Below are 26,400 nucleotides of genomic sequence, written 5' to 3'. Positions count from 1 at the left end.
TATTTAAGTCTTTTATCCACCTTGAATCTATTTTTGTATAAGGTGTAAGTTGGTGCTCGAGTTTCATTTTTTTGCACGTAGCTGTCCAGTTCTCCCAACACCATTTGTTGAAGAGGCTATTTTTATTCCATTTTATGTTGCTGCTTCCTTTGTCAAATATTAATTGACCATAGAGGCTTGGGTTTATTTCTAGGCTCTCTGTTCTGTTCCATTGGTCCATTTGCCTGTTTTTATGCCAGTACCAGGCTGTTTTGATTACAGTGGCCTTGTAGTATAGTTTAGTGTCAGGTATTGTGATCCCTCCTACTTTACTCTTCTTTCTCAAAATTGCAGCAGCTATTTGGGGTCGTTTATGGTTCCATATAAATTGTTGAAGTGTTTGTTCTATGTCTGTGAAATATGCCATTGGTACTTTAATAGGTATTGCATTGAATATGTAAATTGCTTTGGGTAGTATGGACATTTTAATGATATTAATTCTTCCAATCCATGAACACGGTATATGTTTCCATTTGTTTGTGCCTTCCTTGATTTCTCTCATCAGTGTTATGTAGTTTTCTGAATACAGGTCTTTTACCTCTTTGGTTAGGTTTATTCCTAGGTATTTTATTTTTCTTTTTGCTATTTCAAATGGGATTTTTTTTCTTGATTTCTGCTTCTGCTGATTCACTATTGGTATACAGAAATGTAGAATGGGTCTTTTATTCATGCATGATTTTGTAACATTGTACATTTGGAAAATATCAGTTCATTGAGTTTCGCAGATCTTTCAGGTATTGACTTCATTATATAATATTTTAAGAGCCACATTATTAATATCACCATCAACTGCATGACAAAATCTTTCTATTTTGAGAAGTCTCCAGGCTTACTGGGGACAATGAAAGTGTTATAAAATCCAATTTTTGCTTGAGATAACACTTAAGCCTTATTATTGGTAGCAAATACTGTGTTGTTTTCCTTGAAGTAACTAGCTTACTTTGTTCATTTTCAAAAAAAAAAGTCTACCAAATATCCAAGTCTTATTGACGATAGTTTTTCTGTCAGTCATACTTTCTATTAAAAAGTGTGTCCTGTGATAAAAGCGGCTTGTTCAGCTCCCAACTCAAACAAGGGCTGGAGAGCTTTTCCTCCAGACCACCATTCTACTTTCACATACAATAAAAGAGCTTTATTCATATTTTCCATTTCATCCAAAAGAATAATTTAAAAAATCACACAGTCCAATGTTAAGATTTAATAAAATGAATACTTTTTACTAATTAATCAAGGAACATTCTTTAGTAAAATTTTTTGAACAGATATGTAGTAGTGAATAATACAATGGCTACTAATATAGTTGGGTAACATTGCCTTGATTCATGCTAAGGATTCACTATAAGTAAACATGAAAACACAATGAAAGGCAAATAACTTCTTAGAATTATTGCAAAAATACTTTTGACCTTGAGGACTCTATGAAGGGATCTTGGGGATTGGCAAGGGTTTGCAGATTACACTTTGACAGCAGTTGACATAGCTATTGGAATGTCAGTTTTGCACAGACTGCCTTAAACACTCCTATCATAATCTCCTGGTTGAAGTTTTCCAGTCTTTTAGAAATGCATTTGGGTGCTCTCATTACACATACTCAACAAGCAATAGCAGTCCCTACTTACAGTCCTAATGAAATTAGAGTCTTAATGGGTAAAGGGCAGATATTTAGAGAAAGGAGAATATGGATCATAGAATATAGGACAAGGCAGAAAGAGAAGAACATTTACTACAAACCCTTTTAGGTATCCATATGATATTCACCTCCAAGCTTTAGCCCATGCAGTTGATATAAAACACATAATGTAGAAGAGCTGGCGTATCTCACTAGACTAGATTAGGTAATGGTTTTATGGCTTTGTCTTATAAGCAACCATAATATTTTTATGCAAAGAATCATCCTTTCTCAAACTGTCTTCTTTTGTCATCGGCATTGATTATAAAGTCTACATAAATTGTGTTTGACAAAGACAGAAATAACACACATGGAATTTTCTATTGAGGACAGGTATAGTAAAATATTTATCTTTCAATTAAATGACTGAAACAATAAGATGTAGAAACCTTTTTAAAAAAATTCTCACTGGAGGATATTTTTTCACTGCTTTTGGAGATAGAGGAAGGGAGAGAGAGAAAAAAATTGATGTGAGAGAGAAACATGGATTGGTTGCCTCCGGTAAGCACCCTGACTGAGGATCAAACCTGCAACCTAGGTATGTACCCTGACCTAGCATCAAACCTGCAAACCTGCAACCTTTCAGTTTATGGGACAATGCTCCAACCAACAGAACTGCACTGACCAGGGCAAGATGTAGAAATCTTTACAAACCAAATATTCATTTATATTATGTTATGATATGGATTACCAAATCTGTGGTATGACCTTAAAGACAGGGTAATGAAAGGAAAAGTTAATCAAGCTTCTATTAATATATATCAATTCTACAAAATAACAGAATAGATTTACAATTGAAAAGTACTCCAAATGAAAATAAGCCCTTTTCAAAACAACAAATCAAAGAAATGAATTTCAGTGTGTTTCTTCTTAACAGACTGCTCACTAACCAGCATATATCATTGCCAAACACTATCCTACATGGGAAGGAAGTTCCACTATTCTTGATGTATCCAACCCCCCCCTCGCCCCCCCCGCCCCGCACCGAGTAAATCCAAAGGTGAAATATTCTTTGAAGTCAGCAGGCATTCTTTACTTCAGATAATTCTGAAGGGATTTAGAAACCAGATGGGATTAAATCTTTTTAAAAAGGTGGGCCTGGGGTGTGGAATCAGCTCAATCTAACTGCACATAAAAGCAAACATGGTGAGAAGGAAGAAGGGAAACTTTATTTAGATCCAACAATTGCTACAATGGTTAAGTATGGTTTATTTAGAATTAATGGGGGAAAGGGACCCGAAATCAGACTCATTAATCAAAGTATGCAAGAAGGAACCAGTAAAAATATCTTTAAAACCAAAACTGAGCAACCGCACGAATTTGAGTGCTTTGAAAAAATATTTTAAACCAAGTACTTATAATCCCAATCAATCTGACATTTGATCTTTTCTCCCACTCAAGCCCACTTCCCTCTTGACTGAGTTACTGCAATAGCCTGCTAACTGATCTCCCTCCTAAGTGGTCCTTCTAAAAGGTACATAATATCCTCCTCTGTTCAAAACCCTCCCATGGTTTCCCATCTTGCTTCAAGTAAAAGCCCAGATCCTGGCAATGGCCTACAAAGAACTATACAATTTGGTTCCCTCTAACCTCATTTCCTATTGCTCTGCCTCCTCATGTAATCCAGTCCAGCCACACTAACCTTCTTGCTGCCCTCCAATACACTAGGCAGTATTCCTCTCAGGGACTTGGCTGCCACTTGGTTGTTCCTTCTGCCCAGCAATTTCTCCCAGGCACCAACATGGCTCACACACTTACTTTCTTCAGGCCTGTGTTAATCTAAATCTTTCCAATCAGGTCTTTCCTTACTCATTCTATTACAAATACAGACTCCCCCTGCCCAAAAACAGTCAAACCTCCTTCTCTACTTACTTTTCCTCCATTAATTTATCACCATGGAACATACTAATATTTCCTTTCTTTATTTTGTTTTTTTTTTTTCCTCCTCCACCACAGGAGTATAAGCCCCATGAGAGCAAGGGTCTGTGTTCAGCACACGTCCCCAGTGCTTAAAGCAGGGCCTGAAACACTGAAGTATTTAATTAATATATGTGGAATAAATCGATGTAATTTCTGTCTATATTTTGTCAGATAAGCACTACTTTCACTTTATGTATATATACTTCACAGTTCTGTGATTCTTTATGTGGGCATGGAAGCTTTGCTTTTGAACTTCTTGCTTGGTTTTTCTGATACAGTTGGTTAAGCTGAGAATTGTCACAGAAGTAATCTCTAACTACCTGGAAAGACCCAGAATAGAATGAGAAGATGCTGTTGCCTCTTGCATTCTCCCTTTATGATTCCCCACTCCCTAATCTTCCCAACTCCATGAACACAATACTGACCACCTAAGAAATTTAATTCAATGTCTGCCCTTTAGACTCTATTTTGACTTGCTCTCCACTTCTGGATAATCACCTTCTGCCCTCATCCAATTCCATATACTGGGTCACCTCTCATGTTTTCCTTTGGTGAAATGACTTAATTAAACTCTATCTGACCGTCTCAGGTCTTTGGAGGAGTAGACACAAAAGCCAGCATGTTATAGGTTCTAGAGGGCATTTACCTGCACCAATTTACTTATGTGGCAATAGTGATTGTAAAGATCACGGGAAACAAAGCATTCCAAGTTATAGTCTACTTAATTATAAACATGTAACTATTTCTTTCTATATGCACTGACTACTTAGCTGAAGAATTTAAGGATCATATTTGTGAGACTAGTTTTCACCTAGTAATGTCTGTATGGACGGAACCATCTGGATGGTCATTGTCAAGTCATTTAACATCCTTGAATTACTTACTAGCATTTATAAGCAATTCTGGATGCCTAAAGTATGCTTGACTCTTATCCACATTATCAGAGAGTGGTGATTATGATAATCACTATGTTTTAAACCACAGAGTGAATAGCAACTAGGGAGGTCATCTAGTTTCATATCTAGCAGAACATGTCTAAATCATGCAGTCTGTTGGTTTTTTTCCAAGACTTCTAGAGAAGAATTCCAATAATTTCTTGGTATATAGATTGTTTGAAGATCAGAGATGATGGGAGATTTTTTAGGTTTCACCCCATAATCCAGTTTTATATTCATTTGAGTTTAAGTATTTCCTTAATGTACAACAGTCTCTTCCAGTTTCACTGATAGAAAGTAGAATTAGAAAGAAAGGTTGATAAAAAGGATATAGGGAGGAAAGTAGAGTAAAAAGGGTGGAATGAAAGAAATCTGGCAGAGGGAAATCAAGAAGAAATATAAAAATTATTCAATGTTCTGTTAATCTTTTATTTTTTGATTTCCAAGGGACCTGGTCTGGTTCCTTTCTCCAGGCACTCACTTATTGAATACAAAGTACAGACAGACTCAGGAACAATTAAGAGATGGATGGTTGACTGTTTATTAACTGTGGATACAAGTCCAGTTATTCAACAATAAAATGCATTGTCTAAATATTTTTTAATAATAAAAGCATGTGGTAATAAAAATCTGATCAATATAGAGAGCTCTAAGATGAAAAGGCAAAGTCTCCTGACTATTCCCCTGCCACATCTAGTCCTTTCAACCTATAATTAAAATTCCTATTATAATTTTCCAGAAACAAAAACAAAATGCATCTCCCTGCACAGATATATAAATGTGTGTGAGGTAGGGGTGTACATTTAAATTGTTTTCTAAAAAAATATCATTATATGTACTATAGGGCAACTTACTCTTTTCTCTTCAAAACACATTTTGGAGATCTTTCCATGTGCCTATTCGTTGCAGCTCCATCAGTGAGGAAACTTACTCTTTTTAAGCACTGTGTTCTCAATGTCTAGAACAGAGGTTTCACATATATTTAAAAATCATTAGGTAAATGAATGAGTAAATCAGAAAATATAGGTCAACTTCATTGTTTTGAACAAAAGTATAATATTGCATTATTTAAGTGTTCCAGAGTATCCAACTGGTGAACATTTAGAAAATTTGCAGATTTTTGGCTATACTATAGTAAAAATTCCTGAACATATCATTTAAATCATATCCTTATGTCTCTGTATGTGAATCCAAGGTAATTATTTAGCAATACAATAGTTCAGTCAATTGCATTTTTAACTATTGCCAAGTAATACTCCTAACCAGTTGCATGAATTTACACTCTCATTACAATATAATGTTTATTCTGGAGCAAATCACAAAATCTAAAGGTTAGTGACAGAAACACAGATTCCCAGAAACTATATATTCTTTCATCTACAACTTTTAATGAAAGCTGTGTCAGATGAGATCTCAGAAAACTGAAAAGTCTTTTGGCTTTGCTGAGCACTGGGGACATCCTTTTTCTCCAAGACAAAGTACTCATTCCTATTGACCAGCTTTTTGGAACCTGGCCAAAATTCACAGTTAACTGCCTTCTTTGTTTATTTTAATAATAAAATAGAATCTTTTTGTAAAAAGTTCAATAACTGCATCTTTGTTAAATATAAATAACAACTCAAGAGAATGCAGATACCATTGAGAAAGTATTTATATGAAAGAAACAGGTGGCAGTCCTGTAGAAGTGCTTGAAATGCTATCAGTCAGGCTCTCACATGGATTCCATTGCCTATTGACATTAAAATAAGAAAAGTAACCTATATGCAGAAAGAAGGTTGTATTCACATTAACATTCATGAAGGCTGAGTTGCTGAAGCCCTATACTTTAAGTAGGGAATACACCCTTTGTCTACTGATGAGAAAATGTCACCATGATAAATGGTTACAGACAGGGGTGTCACAAGGGCAATAGTGCATGGAACAGTTCTGACAAACTTAAAATAATTTTTTAAGTCCTCCTCTCCTGCAGTTCTTTTTGTAGCATTGTACCTACACCCTTAAAAAAATTGCAATACCAAATTCCTTACCTTACTGACATAACACAAAAAATACTCTTTGAAAATAATTTAAAACAAAGCTTCAAAGTCTTCAGGATGCATAAATTATTCAGACATTTTGAAAAGAAATGCTCTGCACCATGCACCTAACCCTTTTGGATCCAAAATGTATAGTAATATGGTCATCAAAGTGTAAAGTCTGTACCTTCAATACTGGGAGACATTAGCCTCATCATTAAAACACTTTACACCAGTGATTTTTCAACCTTTCTGATCTGATGGCATACTTAAACTAATTACTAAAATTCAGCAGCACAACAAAAAAAATATTTTTTGCTAGTTTGACAAAAAGTAATTGATTTACAAAAAATAATAATAGTAATTACCTATCCTTTTTGCTCCAAGATGACTTTTTAAAAAATTAGGTGCCTGTACTTGTCTATAAGGATTTCTGGTATTGAGAATTAACCAATCAGATGCAACCTTATTATGTGATGTGACCAATAAGATGCAACTCTATTTTATGACCTATATATTTATGGTTCAATATGGCATTCACACCTGATGCTATTGTTGTATTGGCTGTTGTCATTTTTTATTTAACATTCTAAGGGAAAAGAGGTCAGTACACCTAACTAAATAGTCAAGTGTTGTACGTTGTGAAAATTCTTGAGGCACTGGTCAAAAATTGCTGCTTTACGCTTATTTACATAAATACATTATCATACCCATGAGGAAATTCATGAAGTCATGCGTTTGTTATAACACAAACTAACATCTCATATATATCAGCTGTAATTACCAATGACTTTCAGTTATTTTTCAAAGCAAAGTAAGTTACAATTTGTAGACAGCTTGTGTTCATGAGAATTGGAAGCCTGAGAATCAGGGCTGGAGGGCAAACGTTTCCCATAGCTTGACTCTAGGTGGCTCACTTCCCTTACCTATAAACAGAAAGGCTGAAACACCGTCTTCGGCCGCCCAAGGTTTTTCTCCAGGTTTTGTCTCTTCTGCAGAAGTCTAGAGACCAACATTAAGAGTTATAAACCTAGTACAACTTTCTAAAACGTGAACGTGAACACTGTGCCCTTGAGCGTCCATCCTCACCCTACAGAAACCGCTAGATGCAGCGCAAAAAGAAATGCACAGCAGCCCTCGACAAATCCTCAGTACCTCCTCCAGTCAGTGCTTTCTAGACAGTCAGAGGCGTGTGAACTTGGGACAAAGGCACTGCCGACAGGTAGCCCTGGATCCCCGAGTTAGCCTACAAACCTGGCCGGAGGAGTGCCTCTATTGGGGGTGATGGGGCGTGGCCAATGGGAGGGGGAGGGGCCGTGCTGGAACTCCGACCCCGCCCCCTGCCCCGGCGGCGTCCCGGAGCCTGAGCGGGTGGCTTAGGCTTGCGGTAGAAAAGCCCCGAGTTCTCGGTACGCCTTCGCGCCCCGCTCGCCGCCTCCACCCCCGCCCCTTCCCACCTCCGCCCACTGACGCGATGACGCAGGGCAGGTTTGCGGACGTGGCGGCGGCGCAGTGCCGGGAAGGCGGGGACTTTGGCCTAGGCGGCCGCAGCGGCCCAGAAGGAAGAAGAGGACGGTGGCTGTCAGAAAGGCGGCTTCGGCAATGAACTTGCCTGGGACGGCAGAAGCGGAGGAGGACTTGGCAGCTGTCTCTTCGTGGCGTCCCACTTGCTAACGGGACAGGTAAGCATGGCGGCAAGAGGTGGGGAGTGGCTCCGTTTGAGACGGCGGGGTTGGGGCCCAGCGGCCCTTGGGCTGGAGGAGACCCGGGGCCATTGGCCGCAGTCGTGGCGGAGGTGACTGGAGGAGATCCAGAGTTAGAGAGACCTTGGAGTCCAGCCCCACCAAAGCCCATTGATACATTGTTGGGTAAGCTGAGGCTCAGAGGAAGGACTGCTACTTACCCGATTACCGGAGCGACACATTTGCCTCCCAAACACTATTTCTCCCACAACCTGGTGTTTGTATTGAATGTTCGCTGACGGCATCTGTTCCACATCGTCCAGGTGTGATGATGTGACATAAAAACCTGAAGTTTAACAATCATAAGGGATAACAGGGAAAGGAAAAACTAGACTTGTGGAATGGTGAGAGAGGGAAGTTAAATTTTTAGAAACTGAATTGGCTCTGAATATGGTCCCAGTGATACTGCCCCGGTGATGAACCACTTTGTATCCCTTTTATTTGCCCCGGTTTAAGGAATGTCGAAGAGAAACACCAGCAGCGTTTATTGCACAGAACGAAGGTGTTTGGGAAACCATTTTCACATTCAGACTGAGCTGATGAATCCATTGCTAATTTTTGTGACCGCTTGTAATTTACGTTAGCAGGCAGGCTCGTTTCAGTTTTCTGAAGAGGAGATTCTTGCTTTTTTTTTTTTTTTTTGTCGCCCAAAATAGTTAAGATGAGTGAAGAGAATTGAGTCAGAGGACTTGAGGACTGTGTACTTTCTCATCTCTATATAGTTGGCTCAGATAATTACCTGCCTTGGCCAAAGTCTAGCTTTCCATTTCTGCCAGACTCAACCAATTCTTGATTATTCAGAAACAGAATACCAGTTTGTGGTATTCGCGTGTATTTCATTATAAGGGGGAGTTAAGAGACAGTGAGACAGGAAAAGTTAAGTCTTCAAATATTGTTTAGCTGTATGTCATGGGCAGAGATTGATACAAATATCTAAAATGGATTTTGGGCATCGGTCTGACTTTTTGCAGCGCTAAGCTACTTCGGGGTTCTAAAAACAAAATAGGAAGGAGAAAAAGTTAAAGGGCAGCGGAACTGGGGCAGTATAGCCATGTTTAAGTTGCTGTATGTTAAGTGGTTCTTAACTTTTTAAAGTCATGGACCCCTTTTTAGAGTATAATGAATATTTTCCCTAGAAAAATATACATATGTATAACATGTGCCTATGAACCTCAGGATTCACAGACATTCCCTAGGTCAGCAATTTTCAACCATTTTGCCACAGAATTTTTAAAATATACAATACCTGACTATTTCAGTAGGGGCACTGACCTCTTTTCCCTTAAATTGTAAAATAAAATTAAAAAATCACAGCCAACACAACAATAGCTATCCAGTGTGAATAAATCAAAATTATATCTATTTTTTGTCAGATCAGCAAAAATATATTTTTTGGTGTGTGCAGAATTTTAGTAATCAGTTTATGTGTGCCATGAGATGGAAAAGGTTGAACATTGCTGCTCTAGATTAAAGACACAGGGCAGAAAAGACATGGTTAAATGTGTGGAAATGAAACTATTATCTATTTTTGGTGAAGGTGAGATACTCTTTCAACTTTCTTTAGAATTACATTAAAAACATCCTTTATTATGGTATTAAAACAAGTTTAATCACTATATCATATGTTAGGATTTTCAAAGACTTGATCATACCTTCAAAACTGCTTTCTGGATGTAAAGCATTAGGAGCTTTCTTTAGTATGGTGGCTGTCAAATTAGGAATTTCGGTTCATGGTAATAAATAATGTAGCACCTGGAGGAATAGGTGAAATAATCTACTTAATATAGAGGTATTGGTTATCTGTGTGATCTGAATGGAAATCCTCAGGTTTTTAAAGCATTATGTTGCCTTAGAGAAGGGTCAGAAACTGGTTTTCAAGGGTTGGGTTCAATTATACGAAATTGTTCCAAAAAATTTGTAAGTATGTATCTACATAGAAAGTATAATCCATTGTCATACCAACTCCAAAAGTTTGTATGACAAACTCCACAGACTTTTGGAGTTTGTTTTTGCTGGGGTTTTTTTTCTCTTTGTCACTTGGTACTTGTTCACAATATTCACAACTGAACTCAGTCATTTTTTTTTGAGACATCATTTTGCCTTGGCTTCCATGACACATGATTTCCTCCTCCTCTGAACAATGCTTTTCCATCTTCTTTGCATACTGATTATTTTCATCCAGGTACTAAATGTAGCAGTTCTTCAGGGCTTAGTCTTGAACCCCTTTCTTACTCTGTACCCTCTCTAGGTAATCTAATCTGTACCCATAGTTTCAGGTTTCTACCTGTGTGCAGTATGAGTCAGAAAATTATATCTCTAACCCAGACATTTTTAAGTTTGACTATATAATCCACTGGGCTATTTGACATTCATCTTGGCTGTCTTTTGAGGAGTTTATAATCAGAGTTGCTGCCCCTACCCCCAAACTCTTCCTCCAGTGTTCCATATCTTAGAGAATGGCACCACCATTTTACTCATTGATGTACATCAGAAATCTTGGCATGATCCTTAACTTCTTTATGTTGTTGTTCATATCAGAGCCACATTATTAAGTCTTAAGGATTTTATGTCCAAATGCCTCTTACTGCCTGTCCATCGTCTCTCCATCTTTCACAACAAGAGCTGAAAGTGATCTGTTCTTATGTGAACAATATGAAGCTAAAACTGTGAATTTGGAATTAGTTCTCATATTGTTCATTTTTAATGAGAATAGATCAACTTGAATGACAGTTGAGAGTATGCAATTAAACAAGAGGTATTCATTGATACATGTTTTTAACTTAAGTCATCTCTCAGTCAGTCTTGCAATGTCTTTTATGAAGTATGAACATAGTGACCTAAAATCTGTTCACAGTGTCTGTAGACTGTAGATTGAATTTCAGGAGGACTTTGATAAGTTAAAGTTTGGTGAAAGCTCAAGAGAAGAAATATCCCTGGTAAAGAACAAAATTATGACCTATCTAGAAGTCACCTACTGTAGTGAATATAAATATTATGGTCAGCATGATCCAAAGAGGGAGGTAGCTAGCACAAAAGATACTTCACCTCCTGAAACACCAATCCAAAAGAACCTGTGCACCCCAATGTTCATAGCAGCACAATTTACAATAGCTAGGTGCTGGAAGCAACCTAAGTGCCCCTCAGTAAATAAGTGAATCAAAAAACTGTGGTACGCTTACACAATGGAACACTATGCAGCAGAAAGAAAGAAGGAGCTCCTATCCTTTGGGACAGCATGGATGGATCTGGAGGGCACTATGCTAAGTGAAATAAGCCAGGCAGTGAAAGGCAAATACCATATCATCTCACCTGTAATTGGAACCTAATCAACAAAACAAGCAAGCAAAATACAAGCAGAGACATTGAAATAAAGAACAAACTGACAGTAACCAGAGGGGCTGGAGAAGGGGGATAATGGGGGGAAAAGGGGAGGGGTCATCAAGGAACATGTATAAATGACCAGTGGACAAAAGCCAACGAGGTAGGAACAAGGGTGGGTGGGAAATGGAGACAACTGTACTTAAAGAACAATAAAAAGATATTTTAGCCCCACATGAACTTAAAATGGAGAACAAGCCAAAATGTTTTGGATTTATAAAAGTGTGTGTGTGTGTGCATGCGTGTGCGCCTGTAAACATTGATTACATCAGAACTATAAATTGTGTATATATAATCACTAGTTAAGATAATATAAAATTATCTGATATTATTCACATAAAATAAGGGGAACTTAATTTTTTTACTTAAAAAAAGATTATAGCAATTTGTCCTTGTTAAAATGTAATCACCCTAACATGTTTTGTGATAGATATATGGTCTATAAGAATGGATTACATCTTCGTCCCAACCCCTTATATCTGCTGCAAAATATTCACTGTACTTCAACAATTATAAAACTTGAACCTAATTTTTAAATAACTGAAACCATTCTTAAAAACAAAAACAAAAAACCATAAAGTATCCTGAATGTCAAATTAATGTAATATCAGCTAAATGGATCGGCTGTATTTCAAAGTTTTCTCTGCCTTGTCCCCCCTACCCTCCCAGGTTTTGACATGGCAGGGAGGCATCAGAATCGTTTTCCTCTTCCAGGAGTTCTTTCGAGTGGTCAAGCACATTCATTTGGAAATTGTACAGACAGTGATGTGGTGGAGGAGGATGCTGAAGTTTATGAGCTTCGATCCAGAGGGAAAGAGAAAATCCGAAGAAGTACATCAAGAGATAAACTTGATGATGTTATAGTATTAACAAAAGATATTCAGGAAGGAGATACTTTAAATGCAATAGCCCTTCAGTACTGTTGTACGGTAAGTTTTAATTTGATTTTGCATAATGCAGTCTAAAATAAATTATTTGTTATAACACAAATTAAAATAAATTCTGTTTTTTATCTTGTCTTTTCCTCCTCCTCCCTTTCTCTTCTTTCTATAGCCTGTTTCTTGTTGGTGGATACTAACTTTTTACATTTTTAAGTAAATAGTTGAATTTCTTGTTTTCTAAATTTGTGATTCTATTTTCACTGTTGAAAAACATCCAAAGTGTTATCATTTTCTCCTCATCCAAGTTGTAAGAGAATATGGAAATCTATAAAGAAGTTTTACTGCGCCAATTTCCTGAGATAACACATTTGTGTTTCTTTTCATACTTTTTTTTTTTTGCTTTTAAGAGCACATACATAAAATACTTGGAAGGGTGGTGATTTTTGTTTTTAAAATTGGTTTGTACCATGCCTGTTACTCTGCAAGTCACCTTTGCCTTTTTCATTACATGGATATTCCCTCATAGCCTTATAGATCTAACTCATTATTTTATATAGCTCTATAGTTTTCCATAGTATAAATGTACCATGATTGTTAAACCTTTTTCATACTCAAGGATGGTCAGGATTTTCCTCATGTTTTTTAATTGTGCTGTGCATATTACCACAGTTATCTTTAAATAGAGGTACTTTATTTCTATAGATTAGATTCCCAAAAATGGTATTGAGAGATAAAAGTTAAGGTTTGTTTCTCATTTCAGTAGATATAAAACTATTTAAACCCATTTTTATCTCTGTCACTTCTGTTTTGCTTTATTAGCATGGAATCTGTTTTCATGGTCACAAACACATGGGTATGGGAACTGTTTGTTCTCATAGTCCTAATGGAATTTTAAAATGTATGTACTATGTGCCTGCTTGCACATTTTAACTTCTTAAATACTTCTGACTTAAAATAGTTACAAAGAAAATAATTTCTATAATGTTGTCAATATTGATATGTAAAATAAGACTGTTAAAATAGTCTTTAAGTGTATGTATGGACTTGTAAACACTAATTCAGGATTTGCTGCCTGAAATAATGCATTAAAAAATATGTAGTTTTTTATCAGCATGAAATTTTATGATTTTTTGATGAATATTTGTATCATTATTTGATGACCTTTTTGATGAATATTTTTATCCTCACCCCTAAAACCTTTCATAATGTATTTTTATATTTAAAAACCTTTTATGATTACCTGTCAGTTATCTGAAATAGAAATACATATATATTTATAAACTTACATATATAAATTTAAATTGAATTTTAAAAATGTCCTTTTACCATGAGATTCCATGTATTGTTTTTTTCTGAATGGAGTAATTGTTGCATTTAAAATTAATCAAAATATATGATTTAATCAATATATGAATTAATCAAAATATATGATTAATCAAATTATGATTTAAGAATAAAATTTATTGAAATGCATTTCTTGATGAAGTTGGAAGAGCTGGGGTTTGGACATATTTTTTGGCAATTAATGTATCATAATAACGTTATTAAATAATTATTTTTAAATGCAAATACACATGAATATGTGACTTGTAGAGAAATAGGACCACTGAAAATTACAGTGTGTGCCTTAAAAGGTCAGTGATGGAAAGTAATCAAAATTTTAAATTAGGGGCAAGGCTGAAAATGCTAAGGTGGAGATCCAAGAGATAAGTGTGGTCTAATTTCATTACAGAGACCTTAGTTTTCATTTCATAAATCTGGAAAATTTTCTTTAGAAGAGAAATTTGAAACGCTGGCTGAATGATTAAAAATAGGTCATATTTTCAATGAGGTTGGTGAAAAGGAGAAACTAAAGATGTGGAGATTTCAAAGAGGAAATAAGGTGAACAACAGGAAATTTTAATAGGTGTGTTTCAAAAATGAGCCTCACAGACTGATTGGGGTGAAGCACTTTGAGATAACTGAGGAAAAGTCTGACCCCTACAGTAAGAGAACCACTGTATGGTTTTAACAACAGTGGTGCAAAATGATGGGGAGCCAGTGGTGGGAAATGGAGGGGATCCAGGAAAGAGGGTATTAGAATAATTCAAATGGAGATGATTAGGGCTTAGGCCAAAATGTTCATTAGTAAGAATAGAGAAGAAACTGATAGAAAATGTATTTGGGGGTAATCACATGATATATAAGCTGACTCCTCATTTAAAATGAATGATGAAAGGCAATTAACATTAGAGGAAAGGGGACATTGGCCATACTAGTGGGAAAAGTAATACAACAGAGTAAGGGAGTTAAGATAAGCAATGCTCAACAAACAAAAAAATTAACTTTACCAAAAGGTTCATTATTTAAAAAATAGAGTAGTTAGTGCTGTATTCTACTTATATTCAGTCATAGGAATTATTAAAAATAAGTCAGTTATAAAACAGTAATAAGAAAACGAAAAGTCTAAGGTTGGAATGCTAAATGTATTCAAGCAATTCAGCAAAACAGAAAATACAGGACTATTCAGAGAGAACCTAGGTAGGGACTAAATGCTGGAAGCCTAGTTCAGAAAGAGCAGCTATTAGAATATAACCAAGCAAAAGAACATTTAAAGAAAATAGGGTCAGGCTTTGTGGTTAGTCAGTGAATTTGGGGGTGGGGGCGGCAATTGAATTTATTGGGGTAACATTGGTTAATAAAATTATATAGGTTTCAGGTATATAATTTTAATGATACATCATCTGTGTATTACATTGTGTGCCTACCACCCAAAGTCAAATCTTCTGTCACAATACATTTCACCCCCTCAACCCCTTTTCCTCTGGTAACCACCATACTGTTGTCTGTGTCTATTAGTTTTTGTTTTTCTTGTTTGTTCACTTGTTGCTTTCAGTTTTATATCCAACATGAGTGAAACCATATGGTTCTTGACTTTTTCTGACTTATTTCACTTATGATATTCTCAAGATCCATCCATGTTGTTGCAAATGGTAGTATTTCAAATATTTTTATGGCTGAGTAGTATTCCATTCCATTCCATTGTATACATGTACCACATCTTTATCCATTTATGCATCAAAGGACACACCAGTTGTTTCCATGTTTTGGCCACTGCGAATAATGCTGCAGTGAACATAGGGGTGCTGAACATAGGGGTGCATATATCTTTGCAAATAAATGTTTTCAAATATTTCAGGAAGATATGGAAGAGATGTTGCTGGTCATGTAGTAGTTCTATTCTTAATTTTTTGAGGAGTCTCCATACTGTTTTCCTTAGTGCCTTTACCAGTTTACATACCCACCAGCATTGAATGAAGGTTTCTTTTTCTCCACAACCTCTGCAACACTTGCATTACTTGTCTTACTGATACCCATTTGAACAGGCATGGAGTGATATCTCACTGTACTTTTAAAAAAAAAATATATTTATTTTTAGAGAGGGGAAGTGAGGGAGAAAGAAAGGGAGAGAAACATCAATGTGTAGTTGCCTCTCACACCCGCCTTCTGGGGACCTGGCCCACAATCCAGGCATGTGCCCTGACTGGGAATTGAACCAGTGACCCTTTAGTTCACAGGCAGGCACTCATTCCACTGAGCTACGCCAACTAGGGCTCATTGTACTTTTGAATTGCCTTTACCTAATAGCTAGTCAAATTGAACATCTGTTCATACATCTGTTGGCCATTTGTATGAAGTATCTTTTCAGGTCCTCTGCCCATTTGTTAAATTTGGATGGTTTGGTGTTGAGTTGTATGAGTTCTTTATATATTTTGGATATTAACCCTTTGTCAGCTGTTTGTAGATATCTTCTCCCCTTCATTTGGCTGCCTTTTAATTATGTTGGACCTTCATTTGCCTTAAGAAAAAAACAATCTCAAGGCAGTAAACTGACAAAGGACCCTTTATCTTTACTGCCTCTCATGTCCTAGTTACTCTTCAATCCTCTGTCCCTCCTCCTCCCACATGCACACTTCAAGGGAATTGATTTTTCCAACAAGAACTCAGTCTTCATTTGACTAGATCAGTAATCTGTCATTAATCCAATTCACCACTTCCTCCTAAAACCCTCTTTGACCTTGATACTGCAGATTTCTGATGTTCCTACTATTAATGTGTTAAGAACAGCTAGTATTTGCATAACAATACTATATATCACTATACTAAATATTAATACATTTAGATTAATCTTCACAACAACCATATATCATGGGTAGTATAATTGTCATTTTACATATGTGGAAACAGAGGTTAAACAACTTGCCTTAAACCCTACACCTAAAGAAAGTGCCAGAGCCATGTTTCAAACCCAGATAGTCAGTCAGTGCTTTTAATCACCATCATATATTGCTTTCTGGGTCACTCTTAACCTCCTTTGTGGAGTTCTCTTATTCAATGTATACCTCAAGTGTTGCATTCCACAGAGGTCTTTCCTATGTCACCTTTTACTTGTGTTTTTTTTTCTCCCTGTGAATCTCTCTTCTCTTGTGACTTCGGTTACCATTCTTGCTGGTAATACACAAATACATACCTCTAGCTAAGATCATTCATCTGCATTTCAGACATAACATTGTAACTACCTGTTGGACATCTTCCACTTGTATGTTTAAGGCACCTCAAAGGCAAGATGTATAAAAGTTGCCTTCATTCTTTCTCCCTCCATAGTGTTCATATCTCAGTGAATTAGCATCATTATCAATTGAGTTGACCAAACCAGAAATCTTAAGTTTTATCTTAGACTCGCTTTACCTCTTTGACATCAACAGATGATAAATGGTTAGAGCTTAGGTTACAACTTTGATGGAAATGATGAACGGGACTAACATTTTAAAGCTAGTGAGAAGGCCTGGCCTAGTAATGGATAATCTGAGAAGTACCATCCCCTACTATGTCTCACCACAATGGCAGGTATACAGGATATACAGATAGGTTGAGGACTATATAATATATAGGGAAAGCTTATAAAAATGACTGATTTGGGGGTAGTTGAAGAATGCATTTACACTAGTAAGTTTGGGAAAATGGCTTCATAAGATAAGTGAAAAGATATATTTTATCAATTCTAAGACATGCTTTTTCACACATTTTAACACCTTTGACATTAGAATGGTGGCATCTTCAATATTTGGTGGTTTTTTTCCCCCTTAATGAGACATAAAATAGTGTTGCATCTTGGGTTGATGGATCTTAGTTTTGATAAACCGTGGTAGTTTTAGTTAGGTACGTTGATATTTGCTTATATTCCTACTTGCCACACTGGAAGAAAGAACATAAGCATCTATAATCCTTCCTTTCCAAATTGTTTACAGGCAGTAAAAGGATGATATTTGTGCATGATATACATAGAAAGAAATAGGATCCTAGAATCTACTTCAATAGCTAGCATTAGTGTTATTGACATGGGAGATACAGAAAGTTAATTGGTGATTTCCTAAGACTCATAGATCAAAAGTGATGCAGAATTGATATCTGCAAGTAAAATATAATCTCTCTGGGTGTGATAAATTAATACCACAAGTAATTAAGCTCAGCTTTTTTCCTTCTCCAAAAGTAAATGGGATGAATGAATAGTGTTACCTCTGTTTTGATTTAGAATTGTTCTTTTTTTTTTTATAGGTAGCAGATATCAAGAGGGTTAACAATCTCATCAGCGATCAAGACTTTTTTGCCCTTAGATCTGTCAAAATTCCAGTAAAAAAGTTTAGTTCATTGACTGAAACACTTCATCCTCCAAAAGGAAGACAATCTTCACGCCCTTCATCTATCCAATATGTTCCAGAACAACAGGAAATTTTGTCACTTAATGATTCTCTTTCTTCCAGTGAGTCAGCTGGTAGCTTTTTAAAAGAAGTAGACCGAGACATAGAACAATTAGTAAAATGTACAGACACCAAACGAGAAAACCTTAATGAAGTGGTGTCTGCCTTAACAGCACAACAAATACGTTTTGAACCTGATCACAAAAACATTCAACGTAAGGATCCTTATTATGGAGCAGACTGGGGAATAGGGTGGTGGACGGCTGTGGTGATAATGCTGATAGTGGGTATAATAACGCCAGTATTTTATTTGCTATATTATGAAATTTTAGCTAAAGTGGATGTTAGTCATCATTCAACAGTAGATTCTTCACATTTGCATTCAGGAGTCACACCCCCATCACAGCAGAGAGAAATGGAAAATGGAATTGCTCCAACTAAAGGAACATCCTTTGGCCAACAGGATGATCATAAACTCTATAGTCACAATTCTCCGTTTCCTGCTGCTCAATATAAAACATAACAATTAGCTCATAATGATGATGTTTATGATCACATGTTCTGGAATGTGGTGAATCAGTTATATTCAATAACCACTTCGAAGGCAGAATTAAGGAAGATTGAAGATGCTTGTTTTTCAATTTTTGAGCCACTTACAAATGGATTGAGTACAAAATCCCTGCAGTTGCTAGTTGATAATTGAGAACAGTAAATCTACATATCTGTTTTATTTATCAGTGCTTAAGCAGAAATGAATTTAAATATGTGTCCAGGAAGTTCTCAACTTGGAAAACATAATTTATTTAAGATTGGTTAATGTTTAAATTTTAAGTAGTTTTTGGTTTAAGGTTATTAATGTTTAGTAAGCAGAATACCACCAGATATGTGCAACTGAAGAAAATTTACTAATGTGAACCATTAAAATATTTAGTTGCAAAAATGTTTGATTCTAAAATTAGATAGCACATACTTAATACTCCATTATAAACTTTCTGAAAACAAGTTTAGCATATATGCTATGAAGAAAGACATGAAGTAGACACAGCAGTGGGGAAACAATGTGTAGTGTATAATAGAGACTCAGAGATTAAATACTATATTTAACCCCCCAAATAAGGTGTTAGTGTTGGGACGTTGCCAGTTGGTCACCAGAACACTGGATTAGGTAAAGAACCAAAAGTAATCTGTCTCTTAAAGAATGCTGCCTCAGCTTCTGATTTTTAGGCCATTATACTTGCCTCTGGTATTTGAAAGCACTTTTGTAATTCTTTGATGAAAATTGTTATACATGTACTGGTTAGCATTATTTAGAAAATAATTCCCTACATACTGTGCTGTGTTACATGTGGTAACATGCCTTAATTACATTTAATGCCTTATAAAATATGTAAGCAAATATTTTTAGAATTAAAAGCAGGCATTTTTTCAGACAGTCCAATGGGATTTATAACAGACTATATAAATTCATCTCCACTTTTACCATCAAGTGCAAATTAATGGGGTTAAAGCAAGTTGTCATTGTCTGCTTCTGAAGTTTGTTGCAGAAAATGGTTCATTAAGCAAAAGCAGGAGTAAAGACACCTTTGACATTAGCAACAACAGACACATTATTTATTGAGCCCTTCACCTGTTTCTCTGTCCACCTAAGTTGGACAGAGAAGATGTCCAACTTAGATCTTTTTTACTTTTTAACTATAGCACAAAATTGGGTAACAGAAGCCAAAGTTGTATGGTTAAAGCGTTTGATAGTGCCAGATTTTAAGGTCTGCTATGGCTCTGCTAGGTAAGCCATTGTATATTGATTCTATCATTTAATTTCTTAAAGTATGTGTTTTTAAAAATGTAACCAAAATGATTCATTAGAAGCTCTGGTGGAGTCTTGGATGGCCTGTTTCGTGTATAATAAAGTACCTTACAATCTATAATACCACCTCATTTTCTGGGCATTATTTCCTAATACTGTTTCAGCTATTTGATCATTTTATATTTCAAACTCCAGTCTTGATACAAACTGGGGTGAATAAATAGTATGGTAAATGAGGTTTTATGTACCTTCAGTAGCAAAGTATAAAAGACAGGACAGAAGTCAAATATTAAAGCCTTTGCATGTATTTGAGGACCTTGGATAATTACCAAAAAGTGTTTAAATAGGGAAATTGTAGCAAATTGTTTTGTTTTGTTTTTGAAACTTAGTTTAAAATTTAAAATATTGTTTTAATGTACCTTGGGCATCTTGAAGAGAGTGGTCTTTCTAATTTATGCTCAATGTTAATAAACTTGGTCAGTTTACATTGTATTTATTATGCCTGCTGAAAAATCACGTTTTAGGGAAGAAACTACAGAGTATTTTAGGGTAGAATAGGCCAAATATCCTGTGAAGAATTTTGTTTACATCAAATTGATGAAATTGCTGAAAGTTGGTGATTCCTTCTTACTAATGGTACTTTGATTTCCAGGAGAAGTTATTTTTAAAGTAGTGAGGTGTACTATGTACTTCTTAATGTCCTGTTCTTTGAAGGAGGCAGTTACCTTTTTCTGTATGTTGGAATTATATATTTTTAATTGAATTATATAATTCTGTTATATTTAGAATTATAGATTCTAATTGTGTCATTTTTAAAAGAAAAAATTCCTAAGCATTTCATATAATTTTTGCTCTTAAAAAGTACTAATATACATCAAAATTTGTAGCCAATGCAGATTACTTTGGAAAACTTAATAAAGTAAGAAAAATTGTGAATTTTAATTGTGTTGAAACCCTTATCTGAATTTGAGACTTCACATTAAAAAATATATATGCATGCATACAAGTATAAAATTAACAGAACTGCAAATCATTGCATTTGGTTCACTTAAAAGTTGGAGTTACAAGTGAAGCAAAATCTGCTATTTTTAGGGGGACAGATTTTTTTTTTGGCTGGTACAAATGGTCAAGTTTGTTTTGAACTAATGAATACCATTTACAATAAATTGACTATGAATCTGCTGGCCACATTAAGAATTAGAGACTGCAATGTTAAATTAATTTATCCAGAGGACTTTTTGTTTAAAGCTTTTCTTTTTCTGGGCTCTATTTGCTATTCAGTGTCCTGAAGAGTTGTTATTGAAAGGAACCGTAATGATTCATTACTTAATAATTAGTTCTTTTTAAAGATATCTACTTCTAAAATTACCTACTTTGGAATATGAAGGATACAGTTGGAGTTTATTTTAGAAATACCATGAAGCAAGGGTCCAAAATGCTACAGGGTAAAGGTGGAGTTTTTTTAAGTATTTACATGGTGCTTTGTGATAAGAATCATTTTGAATTACAACAGTGCTCCTCAGGAAGTCATCATTTTTCTTCTAAGTATGTGCATATTGCACTGTTAGGCCATAGAAATAACTGAATGCAATATTTAATTCTTTTTATATATACAAACACTGTAAACCTTTTGTGTAATATATTTTATATAAATGTGAGATAGACTTGTAATAACATTGTTAGCATGTACATTTGTAAAACTGGTTTATAAATCTTTTTGCCCCTTATTTTTCATATTTTAAAAGATCTTCAAAATAAAATTTCTATTTTATTCAATCTGAAATGGAAATTGGTGAATTTAATTGAGTAAAGCATACCTTTTCTCTTGTGTCAAACTACTTGATATAAAGACAATCGAATTGCCAAAGATTTACCCACTGAAATTTCTCTCTTGTTATACTGAAACAGAATCCTCTGTATTACTTACAAGATGTAAGTGCAATGAAATGAGAACAAATTTCAGATGAATGCTCCTTGAAGGATCTTAGATCTCAAGGAACAAGACTCCTTAGGCAGGGTCCAGGACTTCTTAGAAAGTTGTGGATCAATCAGAAAGATATGCTCTATTTATATGTAAAATTCATTATCAAACAAAAAACCTTTCCACTTTATTAATTTTTTAAAATTACAGTAGCAAAAACTGAAAAAGTTTTTTGGATCTTTTATTTAATGGAGGATTTTAAAATGTGTTCCTTTTCCCCCCCTATTTTTACAATCATCTTGATCTTCAAATTATATTTAGGTTTTTTAATAAAAAAAGTTTTTACTAACTCCAGAGCTTTTAACCATATCGTATTAAGGCCAAGCCACTGATACTGTCCACTTGAGGTAGAGGGGAAGGAAAAGTTAATATACTGTGTTACCGCTCTCTTGTATCCAGTCTGTCATGCCAATGATTAAGCTAATACACTGCCAAATCTCTTAGTTTGTTATCACGACTTCAACCACCTAGAGTGTTCTTTTGTTGGTGGTTTATTCAAGAGTATTAGATACTGGCATCCTTGCTTAACAGAATTATTTTATCAGGTAAAATCTATATTAACAAATTAGTTTATCAAATATATTTAAGTAGATTCAAAGTAAAACAATGTAAAACAGGACACAATTTTATTTTATAAAAATTTAATATGTAAACAAGCATTATAGTAACAACAGTATTTCTTTTCGGGTAGCAATTTTAAAGACTTCACTGACAAGTATATACTTTTTTATATATAATCTCTATTTCTGCATTAAAAGTTACCTTCCTATAGGATAACTTCAGTCTCTGAGATTTTAAGCCACAAAAACAAGATCCATGCTGGCAAAGAAATCTGCAAATACTTCCGGCCTGTTCTCACAATTAGTCTACTGTAAACTTATAGACAGATTTTTCCCAAAGGGAAAGAGAATGCACATAGTGGGGAGATGGCTGGGGCTTCACAAAGCAAACCACTGCCCAAAGGGCTGTCTTACCATCTGCAGGACTAAAATGCTGGAGGCAGACTAAAAGCTAGGGGAGGGGAAAAATGCAGTATCTTTGGTGTATTTGCCCTGTTCAAGCAGTAACAGCAGATTTATAACAAAGTACACAAAATTGCAGATGTAAGACGTTATAAATTAAATATTAGCCTAACGTAATAAGGAGCTGAGAGAACAAAACACCTATGTTAACTATCAGTCCTAAATGACTATTTGCCCATTACAACGGAAACTATGTGATTTTTTTTACTCTAAGTACAGTAGATTGCTGCTTTAAAGTAGACTTATTTTATTCGTTTTCCATTTAGAATCTTTAAAAATTTGTATAAGCTCCTTCAAACAACTAATTCAAATTTGATCAAAAGCACTGAACTAATGTCCTCACACCCATCTTCGATTATCTGAGGAAGTATTACATTTGAAAGTGATCTTTTTCCTGAGGAAACTATGTTACAAATATAAAATTTCTCCACCAGAATACAAGATGGGAAAATCAGATTATAATGTATTTTGTGAGGAACATGTTTGTTTCTCAAAACAGTGTTTTCAACCACTTTATAAGCTATAATTTTTTAGATGGCCAGACTAAATTTAAATGGACAATTGACTATTTCTATATGCTAAGATGATGAATGCATACGGTAAATTTTGGGTGGTCTTTAAGCAGTTTTTATAGAAAATTGTTCACAAGTGAAGAAACTAAGGCACAGAAAACCATGCTCAATTTCAAGGTTGAGTTTATTAATTGTAAAGACAGAAATAGAGTCCAGGGCTCTATTCACAGGTTAGACAGTAATGGATGATATATTCCCCAAAGGGAAAAATAAATTTATTTCTTTTGGTAGATAATATTTTTTATTTATTGATTGATTTTATAAGGGGACAGGGAGAGAGAGAAACAGCAATTTGTTTTTCCACCTCTTCATGCATTCATTGGTTAATTCTTGTATGTACCCTGAGCAGGGGTCAAAACCACGACCTTGATGTATAGGGACGAGCTACCCAGACGGCTTTGGTAGGTAATATTAATAAATCATTTTTGAAATACATAATATGAATTCCCTTCAAAATCTTTGGCATTTGTGAATCTTTAAGGCTAAGGTTTTTAGGTATCCCCTCCACACCCCCAATATAAAAAATCAGGGGAGCTAGTTTTTAATTAAAACAAAAAAAGATTAATCTTAATTCCAAAGTGACCTGAGTTTTATTCTGCATTGTTACATAAATCAATTAGATAGCAATGGGTCCTTTGAAATATAAGAGGCCATCATATCTCACAGCTCTCACACATGCATTCTACAGTGAGATATATATGACTAGAACTTACCAGTTTCGTAAAGTACAAATTTAAGATGTCTCAGTCTAATTTTTCATAAGCCCAACTATTCAAAATATCAGACTTATTACAGTGAGATGATTAATTCATATATTGCATGATATGAAGATAACCCCAAATTCAAGTATTTTTAACATTCATTCAAAGTCTTTATACTGGCTGAGATTTAAGCTGTGCAATTTATACAGCTCTGATTGGCTTTTTTCCTTGTATATATTTTTGATCATTAAACTCCTTACCTCATATGCACTTGTAAGAGCTTAGGTAGGTTTATGTAGTCATAATATAGTAGCATAGAACATACCATGGAAAGATAAAAAGAAAAATTATTTTCAAGTTTCTTTGTTTTTAAAGTGCTCCATGTGCAGTATTAAATCAGCTTTCAGGTTATAGAAATCTATTATGATGAGGTCAGCAGTTAAGAATAATTTGTTCAAGTATAAAAACAGATTAAAAGATGCACATTCTAATCCAAATAATACCAAAAATAAAATTTTCATTTGAATACTTAAGTGGGATAAAGAAGTGTTAAGAAGGAATGTCAGAGTGTCAGAGACTTATTGGTAAAGTAACTAGTATGTAAACTCAAAATGCTTCTGAATGTTTTGGTAACAAATACTGTCCAACAAAACAGGAACAGAAATAAAATACTTACTCATTCCTCATCAGAAATAAAATAGGAAATGAGTCTGTCCAAATGTTCAGAAGCTGTATCATAAAAATATTTTTTGAGAAATTTCATAGCTAATAGGTTGCTTCATCCATGTTGTCATCACTGTCTGCACCAAAATCTTCTCCATTGTCGAAGTAGGAATTAATGTAGTCATTTTCCTAAGTGAAATGATAGATTGCTCAGTAAACATTAAGATAGAGGAATAGTGACATTAGTAAGGGACATAATGTTGGCTGTCCCTTTAAGTTTATAAATACCTAATGTAGGTAATAAAATATACCAGGCTTAAAACAAGTCTCAGTGATGCCACCTGTTTAGAAATCTCATTAGCTTTCACTTGCATCTACCTGTGCTGCCTTCTTCAAGGCCATACTACCTATTACTATTCTCAGACCCCAGCTAGCTAAGAGAACATGAAGGGGTGCCTGGAACACTTTAGGACAATGACACATTTAATTCATTACACCTTAGTGGGACGATACATGGTTTAGTTAGCTAAACCACTCAATACTTATTTCAAGCAAATGTACAGACACTCAAGAAACAAAGCCAATTTACATTAACATTATACCACATCAGAATGGAGGTTTTCAGTCACAATGTACAACTGAGCAGAAGCGCAGGGATTTTTGCTTTCTATCAAAAAAAAGGCCTCAAGAAACCAAATCAAAACTTGAAGATTCCACTCTGACTGGTATGGCTCAGTGGATTGGGCATGGTCTTGCAAACCAAAAGGTTGCTGGTTTGATTCCTGGTCAAGGAACATGCCTGGGTTATGGGTCAGGTTCCCAGCTGAGGTTATATGAGAAGCAATGGATCAATGTTTCTCTCCCTCTCCTTCTCCGTCCTTTCCTGTCTCTCTAAAATAAATAAAATCTTAAAAACAAACAACTTGAGGATACCATACTACATTCCATCCAGGGGAACTCAATTTCCAGTAGATTCAGAGGGATTAGCCACTGAGAATATTACAATTTTTAAGACTATTATCCATGTAAATGACTCAAGATATTTCTGCTTCCTATCAAAAATTCAAAAATCCATTTTAAATATCGATTAAAAGATATTTAAGAAAATCATTACCAATTGCAGTATATGGACTATATTTGGATTTTCACTGAAATAATTTCTTGAGACAACTGAAAAAATTTGAACACTGGCTTATATAACATTTAATGATATACGGAATTATATTTCATTGTGTTAGGTATAATGATACTGTGATATTGTTAAAAAGCCCTTGTTTCTGAGTATATACTGAGATATTTATGGATGAAATGATACAATGCTTCGGATTTCCTTTACAATA

At 35.1% G+C, this 26,400-nt stretch overlaps 2 protein-coding genes and 1 long non-coding RNA gene across 12 annotated transcripts in view; 2 read left to right on the top strand and 1 right to left on the bottom strand.

The window, feature by feature from the left end:
• The first annotated feature begins 555 nt into the window (after positions 1-555).
• LOC118499486 lies at positions 556-7,021 on the top strand. Its single transcript, XR_004901984.1, has 3 exons — positions 556-687; positions 3,476-3,481; positions 7,007-7,021. It is a non-coding gene; the product is annotated as an uncharacterized LOC118499486 (long non-coding RNA).
• A 1,091-nt stretch (positions 7,022-8,112) lies between these two features.
• On the top strand, positions 8,113-21,897 carry LYSMD3 (LysM domain containing 3). The gene is made up of 3 exons (XM_028522159.2): positions 8,113-8,260; positions 12,368-12,627; positions 18,175-21,897. Exons 2-3 carry the CDS (start codon positions 12,376-12,378, stop codon positions 18,838-18,840), a joined length of 918 nt encoding a protein of 305 aa, XP_028377960.1. The 5' UTR covers positions 8,113-8,260; positions 12,368-12,375; the 3' UTR covers positions 18,841-21,897.
• Positions 21,898-24,454: 2,557 nt separating this feature from the next.
• Positions 24,455-26,400, bottom strand: part of POLR3G (RNA polymerase III subunit G) — a 33,674-nt gene continuing 31,728 nt past the window's right edge. For all 10 annotated transcript variants that reach the window (XM_036020522.1, XM_036020523.1, XM_036020531.1 and 7 more), the window contains one exon: positions 24,455-25,249. In XM_036020522.1, coding sequence (XP_035876415.1) covers positions 25,163-25,249 — 87 coding nt within the window. In that variant the 3' untranslated portion in view covers positions 24,455-25,162. The remainder of the gene's footprint in view (positions 25,250-26,400) is intronic.

The sequence above is a fragment of the Phyllostomus discolor genome, chromosome 3, assembly GCF_004126475.2.
Source record: "Phyllostomus discolor isolate MPI-MPIP mPhyDis1 chromosome 3, mPhyDis1.pri.v3, whole genome shotgun sequence".
In the NCBI taxonomy this organism is placed as follows: Eukaryota; Metazoa; Chordata; class Mammalia; order Chiroptera; family Phyllostomidae; genus Phyllostomus; species Phyllostomus discolor.
This window is presented reverse-complemented; position numbering and strand designations above follow the sequence as displayed.